The sequence below is a fragment of the Cervus canadensis genome, chromosome 3 (assembly GCF_019320065.1).
Source record: "Cervus canadensis isolate Bull #8, Minnesota chromosome 3, ASM1932006v1, whole genome shotgun sequence".
In the NCBI taxonomy this organism is placed as follows: Eukaryota; Metazoa; Chordata; class Mammalia; order Artiodactyla; family Cervidae; genus Cervus; species Cervus canadensis.
In genome coordinates, this window is record NC_057388.1 from 37,888,798 (window position 1) to 37,913,390 (window position 24,593).

Below are 24,593 nucleotides of genomic sequence, written 5' to 3' on the forward strand. Positions count from 1 at the left end.
CCAGAAAGGCCATTTTGATCACTACTCCTAATATATTGTGAGGGGAGAGTGAACAAAACCTATGAGAAAAATGACCGATTTCTAGACATTGTCTCGATGTTACCATCTCTAAGTAGTTACTAAGATGAGGTGCACAAAATTAAAAACAGAATTAGCCAAGGAAAGAAATAAAAATATGTGAGTGAAATAATAGTAACTGAATTTATCTCCCTTAAGGCTTTCTGTATTCATATTTGATTGATATATGAACTTGCAACCCTAAAAACCATCTAAAGTAAAATAACAACAATAAACTGCAGAATGTAATTAATATCTCATATAGTGCCAAATGGAATCACAGTAAAATTTTCAATGCAATAGTCACCTTGTCCTATTTATAATTTGGAACATTCTGCTATAACTAAGTACATCACCAAATTCACTTTTTATCTCCAAACTGCCATTTCATGAGTTTGTAGATTGCTAGAAGTTCTTATCAGCTCTGAGCACGGCACTCACTCACAGATGTTCTTACCAACTAAATCTAAGAGAATAAAACATGCTGATGTATCAATCTTGTGTACAATTTAAGGTGACTTTTAAATTTATGTTGAAACAAATTTTTAAGAATGATATGATGAATACAATTAACAAAAATAAAACACAGCTTAAACTTGTTTTTTTAGACAGGAAACCAAAACCAAAAACAGTGTTCAAACTCTTAGCACCTTATAACCTAATTTTAGATAATTGCATATTTATCTAGGAGTGGAAACTTAATTAAATGGCCACTTCTTAATCTTAAACTTAATTGTTAAATTCAGATAAGTTAAATTTTCCCAACTAGGAAAGCTAAATCCATGTGAGGTAGAGACTTTTAAAAACTTAGAGTATGTATTCCGAGATCAGAAATAGGGTTAACACACTGAATGATAAACTTACGAATTGCCAATGTGATTATATTTATCCAGTTAAAGTCTAACAGTATCAACATTTATAATTGCTACTCACAGGATAAAACACACCAACTGTAGTGGCAATAGGATATGGAACCAAATTCAAGAATGGATCTGTATAGCCCCACAGTAGTTCTTTCAAAGTTCTGTTTTGAAACATAGAAGATTTTGACTTTTTGATAAGTGAGTTGAGTATTCCTTGAACAAATGAATTTGGATAGAGATGTGGTGCAGCCTGCAAACAAAAAAAAATCATGGTTTAAGACACCGACTGCAGTTAACACTTTCTTAACAAATAAATATAAACGTAAGAATTAAACTGAATAAAACAAGTTCCAGCTATCTTTAAAATGACTGTCAAATCTAGCCAGGGCTAAAAGTATATTATTTCTTCGTCTCTTCATGATTACATTTCTCTGTGGTTGTGTGGGCCACAGGAAGAGGAGTTTCAAAGTTAAGTCCTACTTTTGGACACATTTTATTTGTTTCCTCTCATTGGCTGTTGATTTTGGCTGTGGAGTCTTCACTGCTCTGCAGGCTTCTCTCTGGCTGCCTTGAGCAGGGCCAGTCTCTCACTGTGGTGCGTGGGCTTCTCACTGTGCTGGCTTCTCCTGACGCAGAGCATGGGCTCTAGGGTGTGCAGACTTCAGAAGCTGGGGCGTGTGGGCTCAGCAGTTGCGGCTCCTTGGCTCTAGGACACATGCTCAACAGCACAGGCTTAGCTGCTCTGAGGCATGTGGGATCTTCCTGGACCAGGGACTGAACTCACGTCTCCTGCATTATCAGATTCTTTATCACTGAGTCACAGGGGAAGCCCCATAAATCCTACTTTTTAAAATGATACACATTAAGTGGTCTTCTAATCAGTCTTCAGTTGATTATTCTATGATCTTGTCATCTTTCCAAATGATCATAATTAAAAATAGTAGCATAAGAAAGTATTTTTATAAAAATGAAAAAAATGATATCTAATGGTAGCTTTAATCATGAGATTATTTACAGTTGGATTCTAGAGGATTTCCAAATCAGTAATTTTGCTGTTTGTCTACTCACGGCTACAGCCAGGTTGAGAATGGTGAACGTGTCATTCTCAGTTCCAACTGATAGCGAGGGTTCGAAGATGGCACCATTGGGCTGTAGGAAAGAGACCGTGTGGTTCTCAGAGTCCTGGGTTATATTTTCCTTGGCTAGATAACGAACTCTGAAACACAAGAGTAAGTAAAACTCAAAACAGTTGTTTCAAATGAATGTCATTCTTTCATGCAACAAATAATTTTAAGTACATAGACTGTGTCAGAAATTATGCTAAACAAGTAGACCAAAAGGATAAGCAAGCTGATACTGAGTCTCTAGCAAATTAGAGAAGGAAGGTCTTAGATGAACATACCAGGGGAGAAGGAATACATATTATTATAGGAGGTTACACAGATTCTGTGAGAAGATAGAAGAGGTAAAAACCCAGGCTTGGGATATGGTGGGGATAATGGACAGGATACAATTCCATATAAGTGGTTTGAGTGACAGATAGAACTTTACTTTGGTAAAATATGGAAGAACATGTACTTTTAGAAATAACACGTTTCAATATGGTTGGTTTACAGTGTCTGAGTAAGGGGAGTGGTAGAAAACAAAGCCACGAAATGAGCAAGATCTCAAGGACTAAAGGGTTGCATTCTACATCTAGATGTTCACCTTTTATCTTGAGGGTGAGGGGGAAACAGAAGTTGAAGCAGGGGAATATTATGAGCCCCTTTTCTTTTATTAGAAGGACTGTTCAAAGTAGATAGCCTTTCCATCATTGGCTTGATTATAACTTTCATTATTTTAATGAGAATTAAAGATAACTAACAATGTATTTCACCATCACAGATCAATTCGTCTCCAGCCCTACCCCATGTATGGAATAGTTACTAGTTCTAAGTGCCTGGCTGTAATTGCTAGGCAGAGTACCAACTACTTTTTAGGAATGTGGTGAAGAGTAATATCATGGGGAAAAAAATCTTCTGTACATACAAGATATTTACTGAGATGGAATAAGGTGTACATTATTCACTGCTCTATCATATATCCGAATGTCTCTATCATGTGAGCTTCTAAATGTTATCTGTTGTTATCTAAGATAAAGACTGAAAAACCATGGGACTGAAATGGAAAAAACAAAACCAACCAGAAAAGCCTGACCTGATTTCAATCAAGTATAATAAAAATGTAGATTCCTTTGCCATAGGTATTATGAGTACTGTGTATCCCCAAGCAGTGTCTGGTACTTGGGTAAGTTTTTGGTAAATGTTTTTGAATGAAGAAATTATTTTTTACACTCTTTGAAAAGAGAATTCACAAAAATATGGAAATATATCTTATTTCTAATACAATTTCATCAAGCTTTTTATTGTTTATTCTCCTTGGAGTACTGTAGACATACAAAGAATATAAATATCTGAGACATCATCCTGGAGAATCTATTACTAGTCAGTTACTCTTTTATATTAGATAATTACATGTTAAAATTATATTACATATTCATATTTAAAATTAACATAATTTTCAGGAACATTTATTTTACATGTTTGAAATAATATCAATATAAGTTAAGTGTAAGTAACTGAAAGTCACTCAGTCATGTCTGACTCTTTGCGACTATACTGTCCATGGACTTCTCCAGGCCAGAATACTGGAGTGGGTAGCCTTTCCCTTCTCCAGGGGATCTTCCCAACCCAGGGATCGAACCCAGTCTCCCACATTGCAGGCGCATTCTTTACCAGCTGAGCCATAATTGTGACCCAAATTGTAGTTCACTTAGTTGTACTTACATTATACCAGCAGATGGCACTCACTAACAGAAAAAAAAAATCCTTCAAACTGAGGTCTGTGTTTAGAATGTACTTTTAAAAAGAGATTATAAGTACTCAAGTTTTTGTTTAAAAATTAGAATGTATACAGGTTTTACAGAGTGTTGGTTAATAAGGTCAAAGGGAGGAAATTGCTTCATATTGTTTTCCATGCACTTCTGCCAAAGCAAAGTAATTAAAAATTTTTAAAATTTATGTTCGATCTGAGAATATTCTGAAGGAGTTACCAGGTCTTCATAGAGATGCTATACATAATTAACATCTCAATCCAGGAAGTTTCATGCTCTGACCCATGTCACATCCTGTCAAAGTTTCATCAAGCTCACTTCAGCAGCTAAAAGGCAAATAAGCCCGTATGGTTCTGTTGAGGAGGGACATCCTCCTTCACTTCCAATTTCAACTGAATTCAGAGTGTAATTGATAGGAAGTAAATTCACCTCAACACATGGAAGACTCTCAAACTATTTACTTTTTCTGAAAGGTAACCATTGTTTTCCCATTATTTAAGGCATCTAGGTAGACAGTAAGGATTCCTTTGTCAACATCATAAGACATCATGAGATTCCTTTAGAATTGTTATATAAATCTGAGTTTGTTTACACACTTTAGCTGAAAATCCAACTTCTCTAACCCCCACCTCATTGCTTCTCCAAGTAAATGAATTATATCTAATCCACTCCATTTTTATCCCTTAGAGAATGAAGGTTTTAGCCTCCAAAAATAAGATATGTATCTTATCACCTATCAGAGCAGGACTGGGACAGGATTCTATATTATGTTTGTTTTTTACATTCCACAATGAATATCCTTAAAAGAAGGATCTCCCTGATGGCTCAGAGGGTAAAGCATCTACCTGCAATGCGGGAGACCGGGGTTCAATCCCTGGGTTGGGAAGATCCCCTGGAGAAGGAAATGGCAACCCACTCCAGTATTCTTGCCTGGAAAATCCCATGGACAGAGGAGCCTGGTAGGCTACAGTCCATGGGTCGCAAAGAGTCGGACACGACTGAGCGACTTCACTCACCCTTAAAGGTAAAAACATACACCCCCCCTCCAACCGCCCTGCCAAACAAGTGAAAAAATTAAGCAAAACCTATGATGAGATAGATCTCAAATATCACCTATTTTCTCTTATCACATGTATTCAGTTTTCTCAGGGTATGATTTTTAATCAGTTATGGTTTGGTGGTTTAGTTGCTAAGTCATGTCCAGCTCTTGAGACCTCATGGACTGTAGCCCGCCAGGCTCCTCTGTCCATGGGATTTCCCAGGCAAGAATACTAGAGTGAGTTGCCATTTCCTTTTCCAGGGGATCTTCCCAACTCAGGAATCGAACCCAGGTCTCCTGCACTGCAGGCGGACTCTGGCACTGCAGTTGTCATTCTTTAACAACTGAGCTATGACAGAAGTTTAATCAGTTATACTTAGATTATATTAGGTCATACGTGAGTTCTAGATTTTCAGAGTACACGTTTTTTGGAATAAGATATTCAGATATCTTATATCAGGCTTTTGATAGTGATATAAGAAGTATAAGACTCTGGAAAAAAATTTTTTTTAATATTTCTGAAAGTAAGATTTTTTTCTGTAACAATGAAATCCAAGATTTCTTTGACTGAGTTGTGGATAGTCATAGACATATGTCTGAAGACAGGAGATGGGGATAATTACTAGGATGGAATAGTACCATGGCGCTCTACAGCTTATATATTATGTTACAGCAGCAGGCATCACCCCCCCCCCAACTATTGTTACTTCATTATATTTGAGCATGAGTTGCTGATATAGAAATAAATTAATGCATGGAGAGGAAAGAAATTACATAATTACAGACTACGTAAAACTATGAATTAGAAATCTTTACAAATATGAAGTTTTGTGATAATACTTGATTATTGTCTATAACTAGTTGTAATTATCCTTGAAAAATAAACCTTTATATAATAAGTGATACAACAGGACTTAATTCTGTTCCCATATGGGCTCTATAAATGTCGTAATACTTGGCTAAGGTTAGTGTTTATAATTTTGATAGGGGGAAAATGTACACAAATATCTAGGAGTTACCCAGTTTCCAGGATTTTGTCATCGTGGACAAACCATTTCACTTGCCTGGTGTCACTTTGATTTTTAAATTTACAAAATGAAAAGTTCTGGCTAATTATTTCCCCCTACATCTGATGGATCTTAGATTCTATTCAAAATGTGTTAAACTGTTAAGGCGTGTAGATAAAGGTATTTTTTATTCAGTCTTAGTACTGGAGAAAATATAAGAATGAAACTACTGCATAAATACACTCTTAAGACCTGGAAAACGTTTGAATAGAAATCCTAAGCAGGTATTTTACTTACATAGAAGTTTAATGCTGTGGTTAGCAAAACTGTCTATGTACTGCAGTCACCCAGAATATTTGTAAAACTCATTGCCAGCCTCAAACCAAGGGTCTCTGATTCACTTGGTCTAAGGTGGGGCCTGAGAATTTGCATTTCTGCCTAGTTCTGAGGTCATACTGATGTTGCTGGTCCAGGAGCCATACTTTGAGAACTACTCATATACCTATACTTTTCAATTTTAAGATTTTAAAATACTCATTTTAAAAATTTTGATAGATTTTTTCTATTTAGATGCATATTTCAGAGTTTTTGAAACATACATGCCACAAGTGTAAAACATGTGTGACTTGTTAAATGTAGGGTAGTTAACTGATGCTGGTAAATTCGTAATAAAACCTGTTTTTTAATAATCATTAAATCCTTAGATTAGGGTTTTGTGTAGGCAGAAACAAAATATTTCCATATATATTAATGGTAAGAAAATAATAAGTACATTTCAATACAATGACATTTGTCAAGTGGAAGCTTTTTCAGAAATACATGTGTTCAAGGAAAGAGTGCCACGTATTTTGGGGACTCACCTGTACGTGTAAGGACCTCTTTGCTTAACTTTAATTTTGGTGCTATTAACTGCCACTTCATCTGGATTCTGCACATCAAATATCCAAAACTGTCTGTAAACATCTGTGCCTGTTTTAACCCAATTTTTAAAGGCAATTGTGCCTTCTTCAAGGACAACTTCCTATGAGAAAGAAAATAAGTTTGGATTATTTTTTTGTAGCCAATATGGGCACCTGTTGGGAGTTTAAAAATTAGTTAGCCTGTGAAAGACCAGGCTTAAGTATCCTGCTCATGAAAACCATTGCAACCTGCCACATGCTTGCAACAGAAATGTTTTCAACACATTATGGTTAGCAATCTCTTTCAGTCAGCAAGGAAAATCAGTGTGTAATATTGCAAACATGTCTGGTGATTGTAAAGCCAGCCACTGGCAAGCTTTAGAGTGACCCTATTTCAATATTGCAACAATTTGTAACAGAGTTTATTAAGCAAGTTTAATTAAAGCATTTCAAAAAAGTTCTTATCAGGTTGAATATTAAATTTCTTATGTACCCTCAATGAGTTAGACTGAAGAGGCAAAAGGGAAAAACAGAAAAAATCTAGTGGAATTAGAAGTTTTCTCATTTTCTTCAGAAGTTGGATACTTTGGGGGAAAATCAGTTAACATTTGTTAAGAGAAACACAACTTTGATTTCTCCCATTCAAAACCCTGATCAATGAGGCTTTCCTCTCAGTACATTTGCAGAAACCTAGGTATCTATTAGTATGGATACCTAAGTATCTATTAATAGTTTAGGAGCTGAGACAGAATAGTCACCAAATCCCTTAAGGTCAATTTTATTATCTGTAAAGTGAGGGAGTTATCATAGATGCTCTCCCAGGTTCCTTCCAAGGCTTTTACTCTCTGAGCAAGAAGCCTATGGAGCTCTAGTAGCTAATGGAGACAAAGGTGACTTTGTGGCAGGCAGTGTTTCCAATTAACTACCTTGGAAGGAATACATACTCAGGTGGAAAGCTCCAGCTTACCCTTTTACTGCTAAAGGAAGAGGAAGGAAAGCATTTCACAGAAAATAAGGCTGAAACCCACAAGAACAATCTCACCTGTTTATTTAGTTCACCAGGAAGCATCAATTCATAGAACGATGGGTCAGAAAAGGACAGTGAACATTATTAGCACATTTTCTAGGAGAGCATGCTGACACTCTTGAGAAACCAGGTTCCTGGCTCAAAGGTCACTGAGGCAAATGCCTAGTGGCAGAATCACAATGAAGATCCTAATCTCTGACCCTTAGGCTAGTCCTCTTTTACACCCTGGTATATTTTTTGTTCCCGTCACCTCTGCATTTAGTTGGTAGAAGTCAAAGTGAATTAGCAATCTTCAGGACACTTGACTTATTGCTTAATGGAGGGAAAAAGGGAATTCCTTAGAGAACAGGGCATCAACTAAAATGCCATTACAAAATCCTGCGCTGTCACAAGCCTTTTACACTGGGTACGTGGCAGCTATTAAAGCAGTGTGAGACCTTAGTACTTTTAACAAGCAGTTGTCCTTGAAGAGTGTTTTATTACTCCCCAAAAGTCTTAATTCCATAGCAAACCCAAATCAAGACAAAATTATGTGTAGATAAGTATTATGGCTATTGTAAATGCAAAGGTGTTTACTGTGAAGGATGAGGGTTTTGAAACTGAAATCTACATGGAAGCTGCACGCTCTGTTCATTGACCCATTTCAAGAGGAATTATGAGAAGAGAACACACATGAACATATACACATGCACATTATTCCTTTCACACTGTAGAATCTTAAGGACTAGTATAATATCAATTGTTTATCATTACCTCTCAAAACACATATTTTATTTCAATAATGTACTTGGTGGGACAGAAATCTCCCTGACTCTAATGCTTGTGCATTTTATATAAAGAAATTGTAACTGTATCATGTCTTTCTTCTAAGGGCCATGAGTTACTTTGTCTTATTTGTCAATCTGGAGATAATTTTTTAAATGCGGAAGTTGAAACACAAAGAGTTGAAATGAGTGCACTGAATTTCTGGCTTTAGAGTTAGGGTCATGTAATGCCATCCACTTTTTTTTAGTAGTAGAAGTGGGTCCTAGAGAAACAGATGTCTGATTCAATGTTACATAATAATTTGTTAGTAGATAATGGTGAATCCGGCATTTCATGCCAATCTTGTGTGGTTTTTATAAAACCACAATTTGTACAGAGACAGAGAAAAATATTGAATCAGTCAGAATAGGAATGAATTTCTCCTGATCCTAAGACTACCTAGGTACTAGAAATTTGTATAGACCTCTTTATCAAGACTAAATATATCATAACCTCTTCTTAAAAAGGAGTTCAAGTTCTTATATTCTTTGTGAATTTAAAAGGCCTTGATTTTAAATTGACTTTGGACTGTCTGGCCTATTTTGTGGATCTTTCAGTAAATTTGAAATACAAAGGTGAAATTCTATGTAAAAAAAAAAATAATATAATTGAAGATCCTCTCCCTTGGCTGATACATACATCAGTATCTATCCCTGACTTTAAGCATTCAGACTATTTAGCCCTGGATTTCAGCTTGTTGACTCTAGTGTGGCATGGTCTTCAGCTGAGTTGAAAGCCATTTACTTTGAAAGTTCTGTTTTGCTACATTAATTTGAAGGCAGATGTCTGGGACTGTTATACCCTCTATCTAGTCCTGTGGTCACTTGATTATTGCTGTTATGGGAAAGCAGTACTCATCCACATGATGGGCAACTTTAGTCTAACTATGTTCCTGTGAATGAACTATATAGAATACATATACAAAAAATAATATTGTCCCATTTCTCAAAGTTCTTATAGAGTACTGAAAGATGGAATCACGTAAAGCAGATTTCCTTACCCTACTACCAACCTGACTAAGTATATTGGCTTCTTTACTCAAAGCCTAGAGTGAAAAGTGAAAGTGTTAATTGCTCAGTCATGTCCGACTCTTTGTGACTGGATGGATTGTAGCCCATCAGGATCTTTTGTCCATGGAATTCTCCAGGGAAGAATATAAGAGCGGGTTGCTGTTCCCTTCTCCAGGGGATCTTCCTGATACAGGGGTCGAACCTGGGTCTCATGCATTGCAGGCAGATTCTTTACTGTTTGAGCCTCCTGGGAAGCCCAGAGTGAAGTGGTTAACAATGAAATAGATGCTATGAGTTTGATTCCCAGTTTGATCATATGCTAACCATTTAAACTTAGGCAGGTTATTTGATTTCTTGTACCTCAGCTTCCTTATTTGTAAAACAGGGATAATAATAATATTAGATATAATATGAGGTTGAACTATATGAAATTAATATTTCTGAAACTCAATATAGGTGGAATATGGTATAATTATATTAATTATTTCATTCATAGCATTCCTGTCTGAACCAGTCATGTGGCACTCATATAAAATCCTGTGATGCTTCTGCTATTTAATTATTTCTATATTTATTCTTCATCCACTGAAATCAAAACTTCCCTAAAAAAGCAGAAACATACTGAAAAGAGTCTTCATCTTCTTCACTTACTACCCCAATTTGTTCTGTTTAGAACCAGTTACAAGAAGTCTTCCTATGATCAAACATTTTCTCCTATGTGTTTACATGCTAGAGAAAGAGAAAGGGAGGATTAGAATATTGGTGCCATATGACCCAGCAATCCCACTGCTGGGCATACACACCGAGGAAACCAGATCTGAAAGAGACACGTGCACCCCAATGTTCATCGCAGCTTTGTTTATAATAGCCAGGACATGGAAGCAACCTAGATGCCCATCAGCAGACGAACGGATAAGAAAGCTGTGGTACATATACACCATGGAATATTACTCAGCCATTAAAAAGAACTCATTTGAATCAGTTCTAATGAGATGGATGAAACTGGAGCCCATTATACAGAGTGAAGTAAGCCATACAGATAAAGACCAATACAGTACACTAACACATACATATGGAATTTAAAAAGATGGTAACGATAACCCTATATGCAAAACAGAAAAAGAGACACAGATGTATAGTACAGACCTTTAGACTCTGTGGGAGAAGGCGAGGGTGGGATGTTCTAAGAGAATAGCATTGAAACAAGTATACTATCAAGGGTGAAACAGATCGCCAGCCCAGGTTGGATGCATGAGACGGGTGCTCAGGGCTGGTGCACTGGAAAGACCCAGAGGGATGGGATGGGGAACACATGTAAATCCATGGCTGATTCATGTCAATGTATGGCAAAAACCACTACAATATTGTAAAGTAATTAGCCTCCAACTAATAAAAATAAATGGAAAATAAATAAAAATCAAATTAAAAAACAAAACAAACAAAAAAAGAATATTGGTGCTAGTTGTGCCAACAGTCAAAAAGTGCTTTTGGTCTCAGGTTATTATCAAGTCATCAGTTAAACCTCAGAATAACAATTGGTGGAATTGATTAGATATAATATGTTTCAGAAACTCAAGAAATCAGCCTCCAAGTATTTATGTAAGAACCTAAAATGGGAGAATTTTTATTTGGCATGAAAAGTATACTATGTTGAGATTAAATGGGGCTGGAGGAAGAAAATTACACATGCTGACCTGCTGTTTCTTAAAACACTTTTAAGTGATTTTATTATTGGAGTTAATGTGCAGATTAATGTTTAATCCGTGTTTTACTATTTAAGTTTAGAATTTATTTTAGATTATTTCATGTTCTCATGTTATTATTAAATTTTAAGCAAATTCTACTATCTTTAACAACCTATATACATCTGGCACTTTTTTGAGCTTTTAGATACTATAATAAGGTAAAAATTATTTTATCATATCTAGAAATAGTCTAAGCATACATCATGAAATTAATATATATGTGTATAAAGTTTGCTATCAAATATTGACTTGCTTTGAAATTATAGTCATTTTAATAAGTCAAAATTATAATCATTTATGTTTATTTTATATGGAAGCATTTTTTTGGCTACGAGAAGATCATTCTTTTTAAGAATGGGGAAAGGAAATGGTGTAATTGAATGATGGTATGATTGAACATTAGTCTTTTAACTGAAAAAGATATCTTGATTGCCTTGATATTACATGGTTAATATCATAGGTGAATTCAAACTATTTAAAATTGCCTGTTATATAATATTCAGCAATATTAATCAAGTGATACTTTATAGTGTCAGGTGATAAATTATCCTTTGTGAGTGGTGCCAGAACTTTGACCTTTTTCTGAAGTCCTTTGATGATTTCTGTGTTCCACATTAGTGGCAGCTCATGCCATTGACTTTTAGTCTATCTAGCAAGATTGCATAAATCTGCTGGTCCCACTCAATTCTACTAGGAATCATGATCTGAAACACTGGTATAAAAGCATTCAGCTATAATGCATAAAACCCTACATAATGCATAATTACCTGTAATGCATAAAAACCCTACAAAATTTCCTTTGGAAATAGTGAGTAAAGAAATATAATGGTAAAATGTATCGACTGTTTTATGCCATTTCAGATACTGGTATCAGGTGTCATCTTTGAGAACCAGAAAGTATCAGAGTTCCAACTCTAGAGAACAAGATAAGATGGTTTTCTTATCTTTTTAAATTAAGCACTTTAATTTTTTTATGGTGCTTATATATAGGTAATAACTTTGCCAACTTGCTGTTAGTCCGTTAAATAATGCAAGTTACATGCAATGAGTTTTAATTGTAGAGATAAACTGACTGGTAGTACAACATATATATATATATATATATATTTGTAAAATAGCAGTATTAACCTAAGTGCTCTTGAGGCAGGGGCGAGACACTTGGCTGTCTGTGCTTACACATAATTCAAAGATTTGACCTCTACATGTATGCCAAACAGATACATGTGCTAATCTCATATTTAAAATAATTTTGTAAACTAAGTTTAAAAGAAACAGTTTTATTTAAATAAAGAAAAAGTCCCAACATCTTTACATAATTAAAATAAGCAAGGTCAACACAGCTATATGAAAATCTGAGAGCAAAAGCAGGCTGTCTTAAATATACTACACAGCTCCTGACCATTGAAGGGCTTCTGATGATGTCTTGAAAAATGAAAGTGAAGTCTTTTAGTTGTGTCTGACTCTTTGCAACCCATGGACTGTAACCTATCAAGCTCCTCTGACCATGGGATTTTCCAGGCAAGAGTACTGGAATGGGTTGCCATTTCCTTCTCCAGGGGATCTTCCTGACTCAGGGATTGAACCCAAGTCTCCTGCATTGCAGGCAGATGCTTTATCATCTGAGCCACTTGATCTTAACCAAAAGGCTGAGAAGTGATGTCTTAGAGATGATGTCTTAGTCTGTGAATATTGAGCTGGGTTACAGCATAACCCAAAGATTGCAGGTAACCCTCATTTCAAAAATAAGAAGGGAAAGCATTCTGTTTCTTTATTTTATCCCACTTTATTTCTCGGCACTACTGAAAATACAATTTTAAAGTTATTAGTGACTGTGTTCTAACTACTATTTCCTTAATTTTCATCTGCCTGAGATAATTTTACTTCTTCCTTAAAAACTGGCTTCATAATAACTTCTAAAAAAATTACAGTGTATGTTTTTCATTGCTTCATATAAAATAATTTTTCTGTTTTCTGTTGTCTTCCTACTTACCTCTGAATGCACAAATCCCGTAGTAATTTCTCTGCTCTTTTGTCTCTATACTAAAACTCTCCTTAAACATATCTATTGTTTGGTTTTATCTGTATTCTCTATAATAATGAACAAATCTCTGAACCTTCCCTTTGAAATATCACTGATGTTCTTTTCAATCACTTATAAAACCTCTGTGCTTTACTCTTCCAAGGTATATATGTTTCTGTCAAGAGCAAACTGGACATCTTGTAGTGTGAAATTTTTACTCCTCTCTCCCCCTGTTTAGTTAGTTCTTCTATCCATTGCATTCCATCACCCATCAGTTCTACATACTCCATCACACTAGGCCAGAGAGCCTTTTGTTACATGCAAACTATGCAAAGATCTGTTTAAAAGTGAGTGTTAAATTCTCCTTGAAAGTGGTCATGACCTACATAACATTTCCTGTATTTGGTCTCCTCACTTTCCAACACTTTCTGCTGTAGAATTAGAGAGTGCAAAATGTATAAATCATCTCATCTCTGCCTTCAGATTGCCTCGGTTTAGAAACTAACTCCTATTCCTTTTGGCTAGGTGAGTTGTCAGGTTGATTTAAGGTCTTGTGATGGTAGTACCTTCTCATCGATATTTGTGAAGATTAAATGAATTAGTATATATGAAGCTCTTAGTAGGACTAAAAAATGCTTTATTTATTTAGTATATAATATAATATATTAGTATGTGTGGCATATAACTTACTAGCATATAGTATATTTGATACCAGTCTCTAAATGCAGATTTTGTTATATCTAACAACTACAGGTAAATATACACTACTATTGCCTGTCATGTCATTAAATAGTCTTCTGCCTGATGCTCAAAAGTTTCCTAAATTTTACCCCATGTTATTATCTTTTTAATCATCTCTGCTGTTATTTCTTTATTTTGACACATTTTTAGAATATTTTTCTAAAAAAAAAAATATTTTTCCTTCTGTCATCACAGTATTTAGTTGCATTTCCACGACTTTTTTCCCATGGCATTAAGCAGTCCCTTGACATTTTTAATGGAACTCTCTTTGGACTTTCAAAATTTTGTACTTCAAAATCCAACTCAAGTCTCACCTTCTTCCTGAAGTTACTGAATACTCTGCGAAAGTTCTCTTTCTAAATAGTGTATGCTTTAGAATTCAATTACAGAGTTTCACAAGTCTCTGTAGTTTTTTTTACAATATGCTTTTTCCCAATTAAAATTTATATTTCTTGAGATAAATATTTATTCTCTCTTAGCCACTATACAAATTTTTGATGTCTGAAAACTCTTATTTCCTCAAGATTAGCCATATGAACTTAGAGATAAATATTAAACAATTAAAATAGATGTTAGTGCCTCTGATGATGTCTAACAGAGACTCTCTATAATATTGTAGAATAAGAAGAAGAAACAATAGATGATCATTGTTCACTACTGATTATCAAGTATGACAGAAAATCTTAGTCTAAGATGCTGTGCACCGAAAGATTATTTTCGCTTTTCTCTTCTGAAGATTAAAAAAAAATTATAGTCTGTGTGTCAAAATTTCCCTTCTGTATCTGTATCTGTGTCAAAATTTCCCTTCTGTATCTGTGTTCTCACTCCACAGATACAGAAGGGAAGTGAGTTTACAGAGCAGAAAGGATATAGGACCATAGCAGTTCTCTCTAACATGTTAGACACTCCACACCTCACCATCTCCTGTCTGTCTCTATTGAACTATATTAAAATAATATCAAGAAAAGTGGGAAATTTCAAGGAAGGAGATGGTATTTAATGTATAATATTTCCAGTTAAATGCATGAGATTAAAATTTTTGCTGTCAGTTAGCAAGAGAAAAGATAGAAACGCCTGTGTGATTATTAAGCAAATATAGCATACAAGTATAGAAACTGTACCAAAAATGTCCTATTTCATAGTCTGTTGTACTAAGACAATAGCTATAATAGTACAACCAGAAAAAATTTTTAATTTACAGACTAAGCATTTAGCTGAACAAAAACCAAAAAAGCTTTGGAAAATAGTAACTTCTTGTCCTGGGTAACTAGATTTGAAATTAAATCTTCATGTTAAGTCAGGCAGTGCTTTAGTGAAAAATAATTGTAATTATTTACTCCTAGTAAGAGTAGGATGTCAAACATGGGTGAATGGATGAGACAGATAAAGGTCTTGACAGAAACAGAAACTCCAGTATGAGTTGGTAGTCTAGCCCACTTATGATTCAGTTCTTGTGATATCCTCTCTGCATTCTGCTTACTGCCGTCTAGACCACTGGCATCTGAACCAGGATGACAGCTGAGGCTAGCACTCAGATATGTTTATTTGGCCAGCATTATATTTTAAAAATAAACATACATGCCTCTGAGCAGGGCACACACTTTTAACTTCACAGTAGTCGTTGTCTTGTTTTTATATTGTTCTTGGTAGCTTTTCTTTAAGGCTTGTCTCCAAACCCTGAAGTCATTTGAATTTGCTATCCCTTGTTTAGGACTTCAGCAGATGTACTTCTCCTTATTCTAGTCTTTCTTTTCTTTATCAGTTAAAGTTGGTGAGTATAAAGCTGAATTAGAAGGAACTAGGATGAGAGACAGATTCTAGTTTGTTGTAGAAGCCTATATATTGTCACTTTATTTTTAGTTAAATCTATAGTGAACTTGTTTGTATACACACAGATACATATATGTATATACTGGGATATGTTCTGCGTAACATTTCTGAAAGTATTTTCTAGAAGTCCCTTATCAACCTTCATCAGTAGGAAATGTTTATAAAAATCATATATTATTAATATTACACACATATAGAACAGTTTACCAAACAAAAATAAATTTTACCAATTTTACCAAATATTCCTAAATCAATATTAAACACAATTTTAAGTTATACTTATTAAACATAGTTTTAAGTTATATATGATTTTACTTTAATCAGCTGTAACCAAAGTGCAACTACTTTTATAAATGTACCCTCACAAAATAACACTCATTTCTCATTCAAAAGCATATGAAAAGCCTATCAGCATACCCTTTTTACATAATTAAATGGAATTATTTCTACTTACCTGCATACTTAGAATAGTTTTTATCAGAAATTAAATATTTAGACTTAAGATGACAGTGCATTCATATAGACTATACATCATACTTTGATTATTTCTCTATCATGTAGAGTTTCAGTTGTTCAAAATCACCTTTGTGTTAGACACATAATTGCCAGTTATAATGAAATATAAAACAGGAGCCCTAAGCCAAAAATAAGTCAAGGTAGACTGAATCAGGATGAAAAGAAATGTTCTTGATACCACTTGTACCTTTTTAATTGTCTTCTGAATAAGCATGTCTCCAACTGGCATTAGAATCCCCCCGAACACAGCCAGGACTGCACCAATGACCGCACCAGCAATGAGCCCACAGTTTCGACTGCAGCCCATGTTTCTTGTTCAAGGAAACACTGAACTGCAGCACCTGCTTCTTTCAAACTCCCGGGTCTGATGAAGGTGGTTGCCAAGAGGTCTGGTTCTATCATTAGGAGGAGATCATAAAACAGAAGCATAAATATCAGTACAAAAAGATCAAAGTACAAGGAAAACACGCAACTGAAACAAATCATCTTGCCAGTTATAGACAGATTATTTTTTTAATAAAACTTTCTAGGTCTTGTAATTTTTTTTTAATGTGACCTACCTACCAGTGGTAGAAATAATAAATATCATCACATAGAGCATTTCCTCAAAATTCTCTTTAAAATTTTTTTTTCCTGTGGATGATTAACATACTGAAATCTTATCTATGGAGAATATGTTTACGTACTCTTGCCCTCTGCCTACCTTATGTCAGCCAGGGACACTTATGGACATTTTTGCCCTCTATGTGGCTTTTCCACCTAAACACAGCCATTTGCACAATACTACCTGGGGGACAACAGACTGGTTCCAAAATGGAAAAGGAGTACGTCAAGGCTGTATATTGTCATCCTGCTTATTTAACTTCTATGCAGAGTACATCATGAGAAACGCAGGGCTGGAAGAAGCACAAACTGGAATCAAGATTGCCGGGAGAAATACCAATAACCTCCGATATGCGGATGACACCACCCTTATGGCAGAAAATGAAAAGAACTAAAGAGCCTTTTGATGATGAAAGAGGAGAGTGAAAAAGTTGGCTTAAAACTCAGCATTCAGAAAACTAAGATCATGGCATCCGGTCCCATCACTTTATGGCAAATAGATAGGGAAACAGTGGTAACAGTGGCTGACTTTATTTTTCTGGGCTCCAAAATCACTGCAGATGGTGACTGCAGCCATGAAATTAAAAGATGCTTACTTCTTGGAAGGAAAGTTATGACCAACCTAGACAGCATATTAAAAAGCAGAGACATTATTTTGCCAACAAATGTCCGTCTAGTCAAGGCTATGGTTTTTCCAGTAGTCATGTATGGATGTGAGAGTTGGACTATAAAGAAAGCTGAGCACAGAAGAATTGATGCTTTTGAACTGTGGTGTTGGAGAAGACTCTTGAGAGTCCCTTGGACTGCAAGGAGATCCAACCAGTCCATCCTAAAGGAGATCAGTCCTGGGTGTTCATTGGAAGGACTGATTCTGAAGCTGAAACTCCAATACTTTGGCCACTTGAGGTGAAGAGCTGACTCATTGGAAAAGACCCTGATGCTGGGAAAGATTGAGGGCAGGAGGAGAAGGGGATGACAGAGGATGACATGGTTGGATGGTATCACTGATTGAATGCACATGAGTTTGGGTGGACTCCGGGAGTTGGTGATGGACAGGGATGCCTGGTGTTCATGGGATCACAAAGAGCTGGGCACGACTGAGCGACTGAACTGAGCTGAACCTGATGTTCTCCTGCAGATTGAATGTGGGTTGACTGGGGTCTATTCCATCTAAATGCTAAACAAGAATGGTAACAGATGTTTTCTTTACCTTTTTCACAATTAGAAAGATATAGTTTTTACAGGAAATGATCTGATGAGTCTTAGAAGGAGTCAGTTCTTCTAATCAGTGGCAACCTATCTATTAAAACAAAAAAACACGAGTAAATTAGGGAAATACATTGTCAGAAAACTAACACTACACTACTCTCTAATACCACCAAAATTATAATCACTGTTAAAATAAAATTCCTTTTTCATGGATATTGAGTTCCTGCTTGAATTCTTTTGTATCAACTGTGTTGAAAATGTTGAAATATTTTACAGAATATTTTCTTTTTAATAATTGATTTTTATATCATCTAAAGGTGAACAGAACTTGAAGAAAATATGTAAGGTAGAGTATATCTAGATTCTGTAATAGGTATTGCTTTCTTACTAGCCTCAAATATGTATATTTTAACATATTTAAGAGCAATAGTTTTCCTTTTGCTGTAGGGAGCTGAATCATAGGGCTTCCCTGGTGACTCAGTGGTAAAGAATCTGGCTGCCAATACAGGAGATGTGGGTTGGATCCCTGGGTTGAGAAGATCCCCTGGAGAAGCAAATGGCAATCCACTCCAGTAATTTTGTCTGGGAAATCCCATGGACAGAGGAGCCTAGTGGGCTATAGTACATGAGGTCACAAAAGAATCAGACATGACTTAGAGCCTAAACAACAATAATAAACTGATTCATAACAATTCTGTTAAAATCAACTAGATTGTGTCAATATGTATTTCACTCAGTCTTATCTTTGGAAGAAAATTCTTAATAAGTAGATCCTATTGTAACAAGACTTTATTATTCAAATACCTAAAACATACTATTTGAGCAGTTTTGATTTCAGTAAGAAATCTATACTAGGGTTGACCTGACATTGATAAACAGATTGTGCTTTGTAGCTTGTAAACAAATATTCCCTACTTCAGAATGCCCTTGCCCAAGGAAAACAAAAATTGCAACAGGTTGGAGGGACACACGGTATTTTTGTCAGTCTTGTAAGGATAATAGTAAAAATCATACTTCGTTATGGTTTCAGATTTTTCCTCCATAGCTTGGTTGTGGTTGCAGTACCATTCTGATGGTTTTAGTTTTATTAGTATTTCTCCCCACTTGAGTAAGCATTTAATTTTTTAAAAGTATTAATTGCTTAGCTAAGAAAATGTTAAGAATAGTGTTAAGAAAATAAAGGAATAAGACTTTCCCTCAAAATGGAAAAAGGCAAATCTTACAAACTTTTTTCATTCTTCAGGATTTCCATTCACTTATACCAAATACCTAGGATGATCCACTGTAAATCAGGATGAACAAACTGATTCACACTGAGGTCCTGGTGGCTAAGAAGCTTGAATAGTCATTAATGTCACATGTTTTTTTCCCAATGTAAACAAAACACACAAGCCTAAACAAGTGATTTATTTTTCCTGTGGAATTTTATGTCTCTGAGCAAGTTGAGTTGTTTAGTTGCTAAGTCATTAGTGACTCTTAGCAGCCCATGGACTGCAGCATGCCAGGCTCCTCTGTCCTCCACTATCTCCTGGAGTTTGCTCAGATTCATATGCACTGAATCCATGATGCTATCGAACTATCTCAACCTCTGCTACCCCTTTCTCCAATTGCTTTCAGTCTTTCATAGCATCAGGTCTTTTCCAGTGAGTCGGCTCTTCACATCAGGTGGCCAAAGTTTTGGAGCTTCAACCTGTCCTTCCAATGAATATTCAGGGTTGATTTCCTTTGGGATTGACTGGTTTGATCTCCTTGTAGTCCAAGGGACTCTCAAGAGTCTTCTCCAGCACCCCAGTTTGAAAGCATCAATTTGTTGGCATTAAGCCTTCTTTAATGGTCCAACTCTCACATCTGTACATGACCACTGTAAAAACCATAGCTTTGGCTATACGGACCTTTGTAGGAAAAGTGATGCCTCTGCTTTTCAGTACACTAAGTTTGGCATAGCTTTCCTTCCCTTTTTAATTGCTTGGGTGTAGGACCCGCCTGCCAGTGCAGGAGATGCAAGAGACACAGGTTCGATCCCTGAGTCAGGAAGGTCTCCTGGAAAAGGGAATGGCCACCCACTCCAGTATTCTAGACTGGAGAATTCCAAAGACAGAGAAGCCTGGCAGGCCACAGTCCATAGGGTCACATTGGTCATGACTGAAACGATTTTATACAGAGGATGAAGAATTAACATGCTCCCTTCTGTGGCTTTGGGTAGGATTGTCATAATACAGTGGAATAAATTATTTAAACTTGATAATAATTACTAGATATTCACAAGTAGAATCTCTTTTCTACTTGTGAATATCATTTGAGTGTGCTGTACTGTATGTAAGTGATCATATTCAGGAGAACTTATCAAGTACTATTTTATTGAATGCCCATCTTATAGACCATTCCCCAATTCTCATCTGTAAGTTATATTTGAGGTAGACATCAAAATACAGGGATCCAAACTGCTGTAATTGAGGGTGGGAGACCCGAGATGAAACCAAAGTGTGACTGGCCACTCTATGCCAGATGACCATTGGCAAGCTATTTAATTGCTCTGTTCCTCAATTTCTTTATGTGTAAAGTAAGATTATAAGATGAGATCCCCATTTTTCCATTTAAGCAGCTAAACTGGTTCTTCACTCAAATCCTTACATGGAAGACCAAGCCAAGTGACTTAGATTACAGTATTTGTGGGTCCACTGAAACCCTGATTCCTAACTTGGTCTCCTATGTCCCACCTAGCACTATCTTGTCCCATGTTTAGGATGCTTGAGGAGCATCTCTATAGAAATCTGTGGATTGCAATTCATTAAAAATTCAGGGCAGGAAATCTCGAGGGTCAAATTCTAGTTTCGTTTATGTAACATCAGGAATACAACTCAAATCATCTCTTTTGAAAAGATATTTTCTATATAAATGCCACATTCAACATTAATGTCCTTTGCAGTCCTGTCAGATGGAATACAAAATGATTTTAAAATTACAAATCTTATATTTCTGAAATGGATATAGGTGTGTATTATTTGTCTGTTCACAGATTCTGTGCCATCACCTAGTTGAGAATCTGTCTGACCTTTCCCAGAATCATTATCCTTTATTCAGGCAGTCCCGTGGATGATAGTGAAGAGTCCCAAGGGGCAAAACGTCCCAAAAAATCTGCTGGATGACCCAATGTGTTCTTCTGTGTCTTCTTCTCTAAACATGAAAGCTCATTATTATGCCATTCAGGGACCCTGCGCCCAGAGATGTCTAGTTACGGGCAGACCTGGGTACTGCCTAGACTCTGTCTGCTTTGAACTTAAAACTGAAGTGAGATAGTGCACACAGCCCAGTGCTGTTGAATCAAGTTCATCGGAAAACAGAAGTGTCAATAATTTATTCTGCTAAATTGCATGCTTAGACTGTTACTAGTCTAACACTGGTCTGGATGATGTCTAAGCAAAGATAGTAGTGCAACTCACATTCCTGCATACATGTACTGATACTTTTGACAGAAAGAGATTGACTTTATGAACTTTTTTCAAAGTTTCAATTGGCCAGCTTATTTTGTTATCTTGATGCAAGTTTTTTTTTCCTCTAAAAATAGGCAAGATATTTTATACAAATGTAATCCTTCTTTATCAATGGCTTTGCTTTCCATGGTTTCACTTATCCACAGTCAAAAGTGGTCAAGTGAAGCTAACTGAACCTGTAGAAAGTAAAATCTTGGATGAAGGGGGACTGCTTAGGGTTTGGTGCTATCCCTAGGTTCAGGCACCCGCTGAGGGTCTTGGGGGAAATAGTTCCCCCCAAGAATATGGGGGAATTACTTATTTTTGTTCATTTATCATGCTTCAGTGCCTTGTCACCATGAGTAAGTATTGTTCTTATAATCATACATGTAAGCTTATGCTTCATACTACAAAATTACAAATACAAGTTGACCCTTGAATAATGCAGAGGGGTTATAGACAATGCAGGCAGTGGAAAATCCACATATAACTATACTGTCAGCTTACCTGTGGTATCCAGCCAACTGCATCTATTGAATCAGGTTGTACTGCAGTATTTATTGAAAAGATACTGCATAAAAGTGGACTGACAAAGTTCAAACCTGTTTTGTCCAAGGGTCAGCTGTAATTTATGCTTCCCCAGGAGGCTCAGTAGTAAAGAATCTGCCTGCCAATGCAGGAGGTGTGGATTTAATCCCTGGATCGTGAAGATCCCATGGAGAAGGAAATGGCAACCCACTCCAATATTCTTGCCTGAGAAATCCCATTGGACAGAGGAGCCTAGCAGGCTACAGTACATGGGGTTGTTGCAAAGAGTCAGACAGGACTTAGCGACCGAACACACATGCCACTGTAGTTTTATTCACCTGAAGCAAAGGAGGAACCAACGAATTAAATAGGACATGCACTGAGTACATAGAAAAGTTCAGGTTACTCAGCATGCTGTACCCAATAACAGCTTTATAAAGTGGAGTTTGTCCCTACTATTCTCTCAAATGTAGCTATTTAGAGCATATAAAATTTGCATTTTGCACACTTGGTTTTCTTAGTCATACAGATTCTTTCATAATAAAATTTATTTTATTTGCTAATTTTAGGTTAAATTTTATTCTTTACCCTTATTTCTTCATTAGAAATAATAATTTACTGCTTGCTTAAAGTACTTCAATTTAGAAAACAAAAAATTCACATATACAGGGAAGAAAACTTATTTTTGAGACTTATAAGAAGAAGGACGAGAAAATAAAGACACTAATCCCATAATTTTCTTGAATCTGTGTGGAGATCTGCTGTGTCCTGTCAGTTCACAGACCATAAATCCTACTCTGTTTGTAGTTTGTGAACGTAAGTGCGTGTGGCATGTTTATTTTCTTGCTGTCAAGTCAACAGTGTGTTTCCAGATGAACTTACGAGTGTTATGCCTTTCCATTATGTTGGAAACCTGGTGGTAGGAACTGAGACTGAGCTTAAGAAGTGTCCCCATAAGTAGGTCAGAATAATAGAGAAACTTCCCAGAGAATTTGTGATTATTTTCATGTGTGTATAGAGCTGTGTTTCCTTGGAAACTCAGCCCAGAAAAAGGCATGGCCAAGAGGTATAGTTTCCTGGGATGTGAACTGTGAAACTTTAAAGCAGTTTCATATTACATACTTGTGCTATGAATGAATGCCAGGACCTGGATGACATTTTCTAGCTCATGAGTGAATTTCTCAAATTTCCTATTCTATCCATAAGCCTTTCTTCTGCTTTTCCTCAGAATAGGAAACCAGATCACAACATCTCTGTTTTGTACTAGACACACAACTAATTCTTTTAATACACAGTCTTTTCCTCACCCAATACAGTATTTGCCCACAAAACCCAGGTTTGGAGTTTGGGGGCGATTAATTCAATGACAGGTTGAATATGAAAATTAGCTTTCCAAATTAAGTTCCTTTTCACACTCTTACTTTACACAATATCTAGGTGTGTTTTCAAAGCCATGATTCCCTAGACATGAGTAAGATGCAGATTCATATCAAACTGGTTAAATCAGTTATTTAAATCTGGCTGTGTTTCATCAAGTGAATACAGAAGGTCACTAGATTAGTACCTATTTTACATGCAATCCCAACATATGAAGGTAGTTAAAAGAATAGCTATTCTGATCAAAATGGGCAGGAACTGTGGTCCTTTCCCCTTCTAGTCACATCTCATTTGGGCTCTGTGGAAAACGTTTAAATAACTAGGTTTGGAAATCTTCATCATCTTCTCTTATTGAAGTTACCATAATCTTTTTAATGTATATGGGCATTTCCATCCTATCAGAATATATGGAAGTAAATATATATAATAGAAAATGTATAGATATCTATAATATAATACACTTCACTAAATTATGCCTTGCAAATATAACAACTTTTATTTTTGTGGAAATATTAAAATAATTAAAATAATAATTACATTGACTTCCTTATCACATTAAGTGTTCTTCTAGAAACACAGCAGTCTTTTGGAGTAAGTTTTAGAGTACTTGATTATAGAGATTACTATAGATTTGAAATGATTCTTATCAGTTTAAATAGAATTATCTAGAACCATTCTTGATTTCTGAATCCTGATAGAAATGCTACTGTTTCTTTTTCCCCAACCCAACTCTTCCTGTGAACAGGAAGATACTATAATATTATCAATAGTTATTATTCTGGGCTTTGAATTCAAGTAATTTAGGTTTGCTTCACAGGCTAACATTATAGTTTCTCTGTGGCTCAGTTTTCTCTAAAATGGGTATATATACATCATATATAATTATAAATGTCAAGTAAAATTCAGTGAGAATGAACAAAATTTCTATCATAGCACTTTTATGTTATTTGACATATTATGAAATATATTGAACTGT

At 35.8% G+C, this 24,593-nt stretch overlaps 1 protein-coding gene across 7 annotated transcripts in view; it reads right to left on the reverse strand.

The window, feature by feature from the left end:
• Window positions 1-24,593, reverse strand: part of LOC122438252 (platelet glycoprotein 4) — a 94,542-nt gene that overhangs the window by 22,829 nt on the left and 47,120 nt on the right. For 5 of the 7 annotated variants that reach the window (XM_043462926.1, XM_043462923.1, XM_043462922.1 and 2 more), the window contains 5 exons: window positions 18,244-18,333; window positions 16,618-16,825; window positions 6,699-6,859; window positions 1,989-2,136; window positions 991-1,170 (listed from right to left, as the gene is read on the reverse strand). In XM_043462926.1, the coding sequence (XP_043318861.1) occupies window positions 991-1,170; window positions 1,989-2,136; window positions 6,699-6,859; window positions 16,618-16,737 (609 nt within the window). In that variant the 5' untranslated portion in view covers window positions 16,738-16,825; window positions 18,244-18,333. The remainder of the gene's footprint in view (window positions 1-990; window positions 1,171-1,988; window positions 2,137-6,698; window positions 6,860-16,617; window positions 16,826-18,243; window positions 18,334-24,593) is intronic. The other 2 variants (XM_043462928.1, XM_043462927.1) reach the window with 1 other exon arrangement.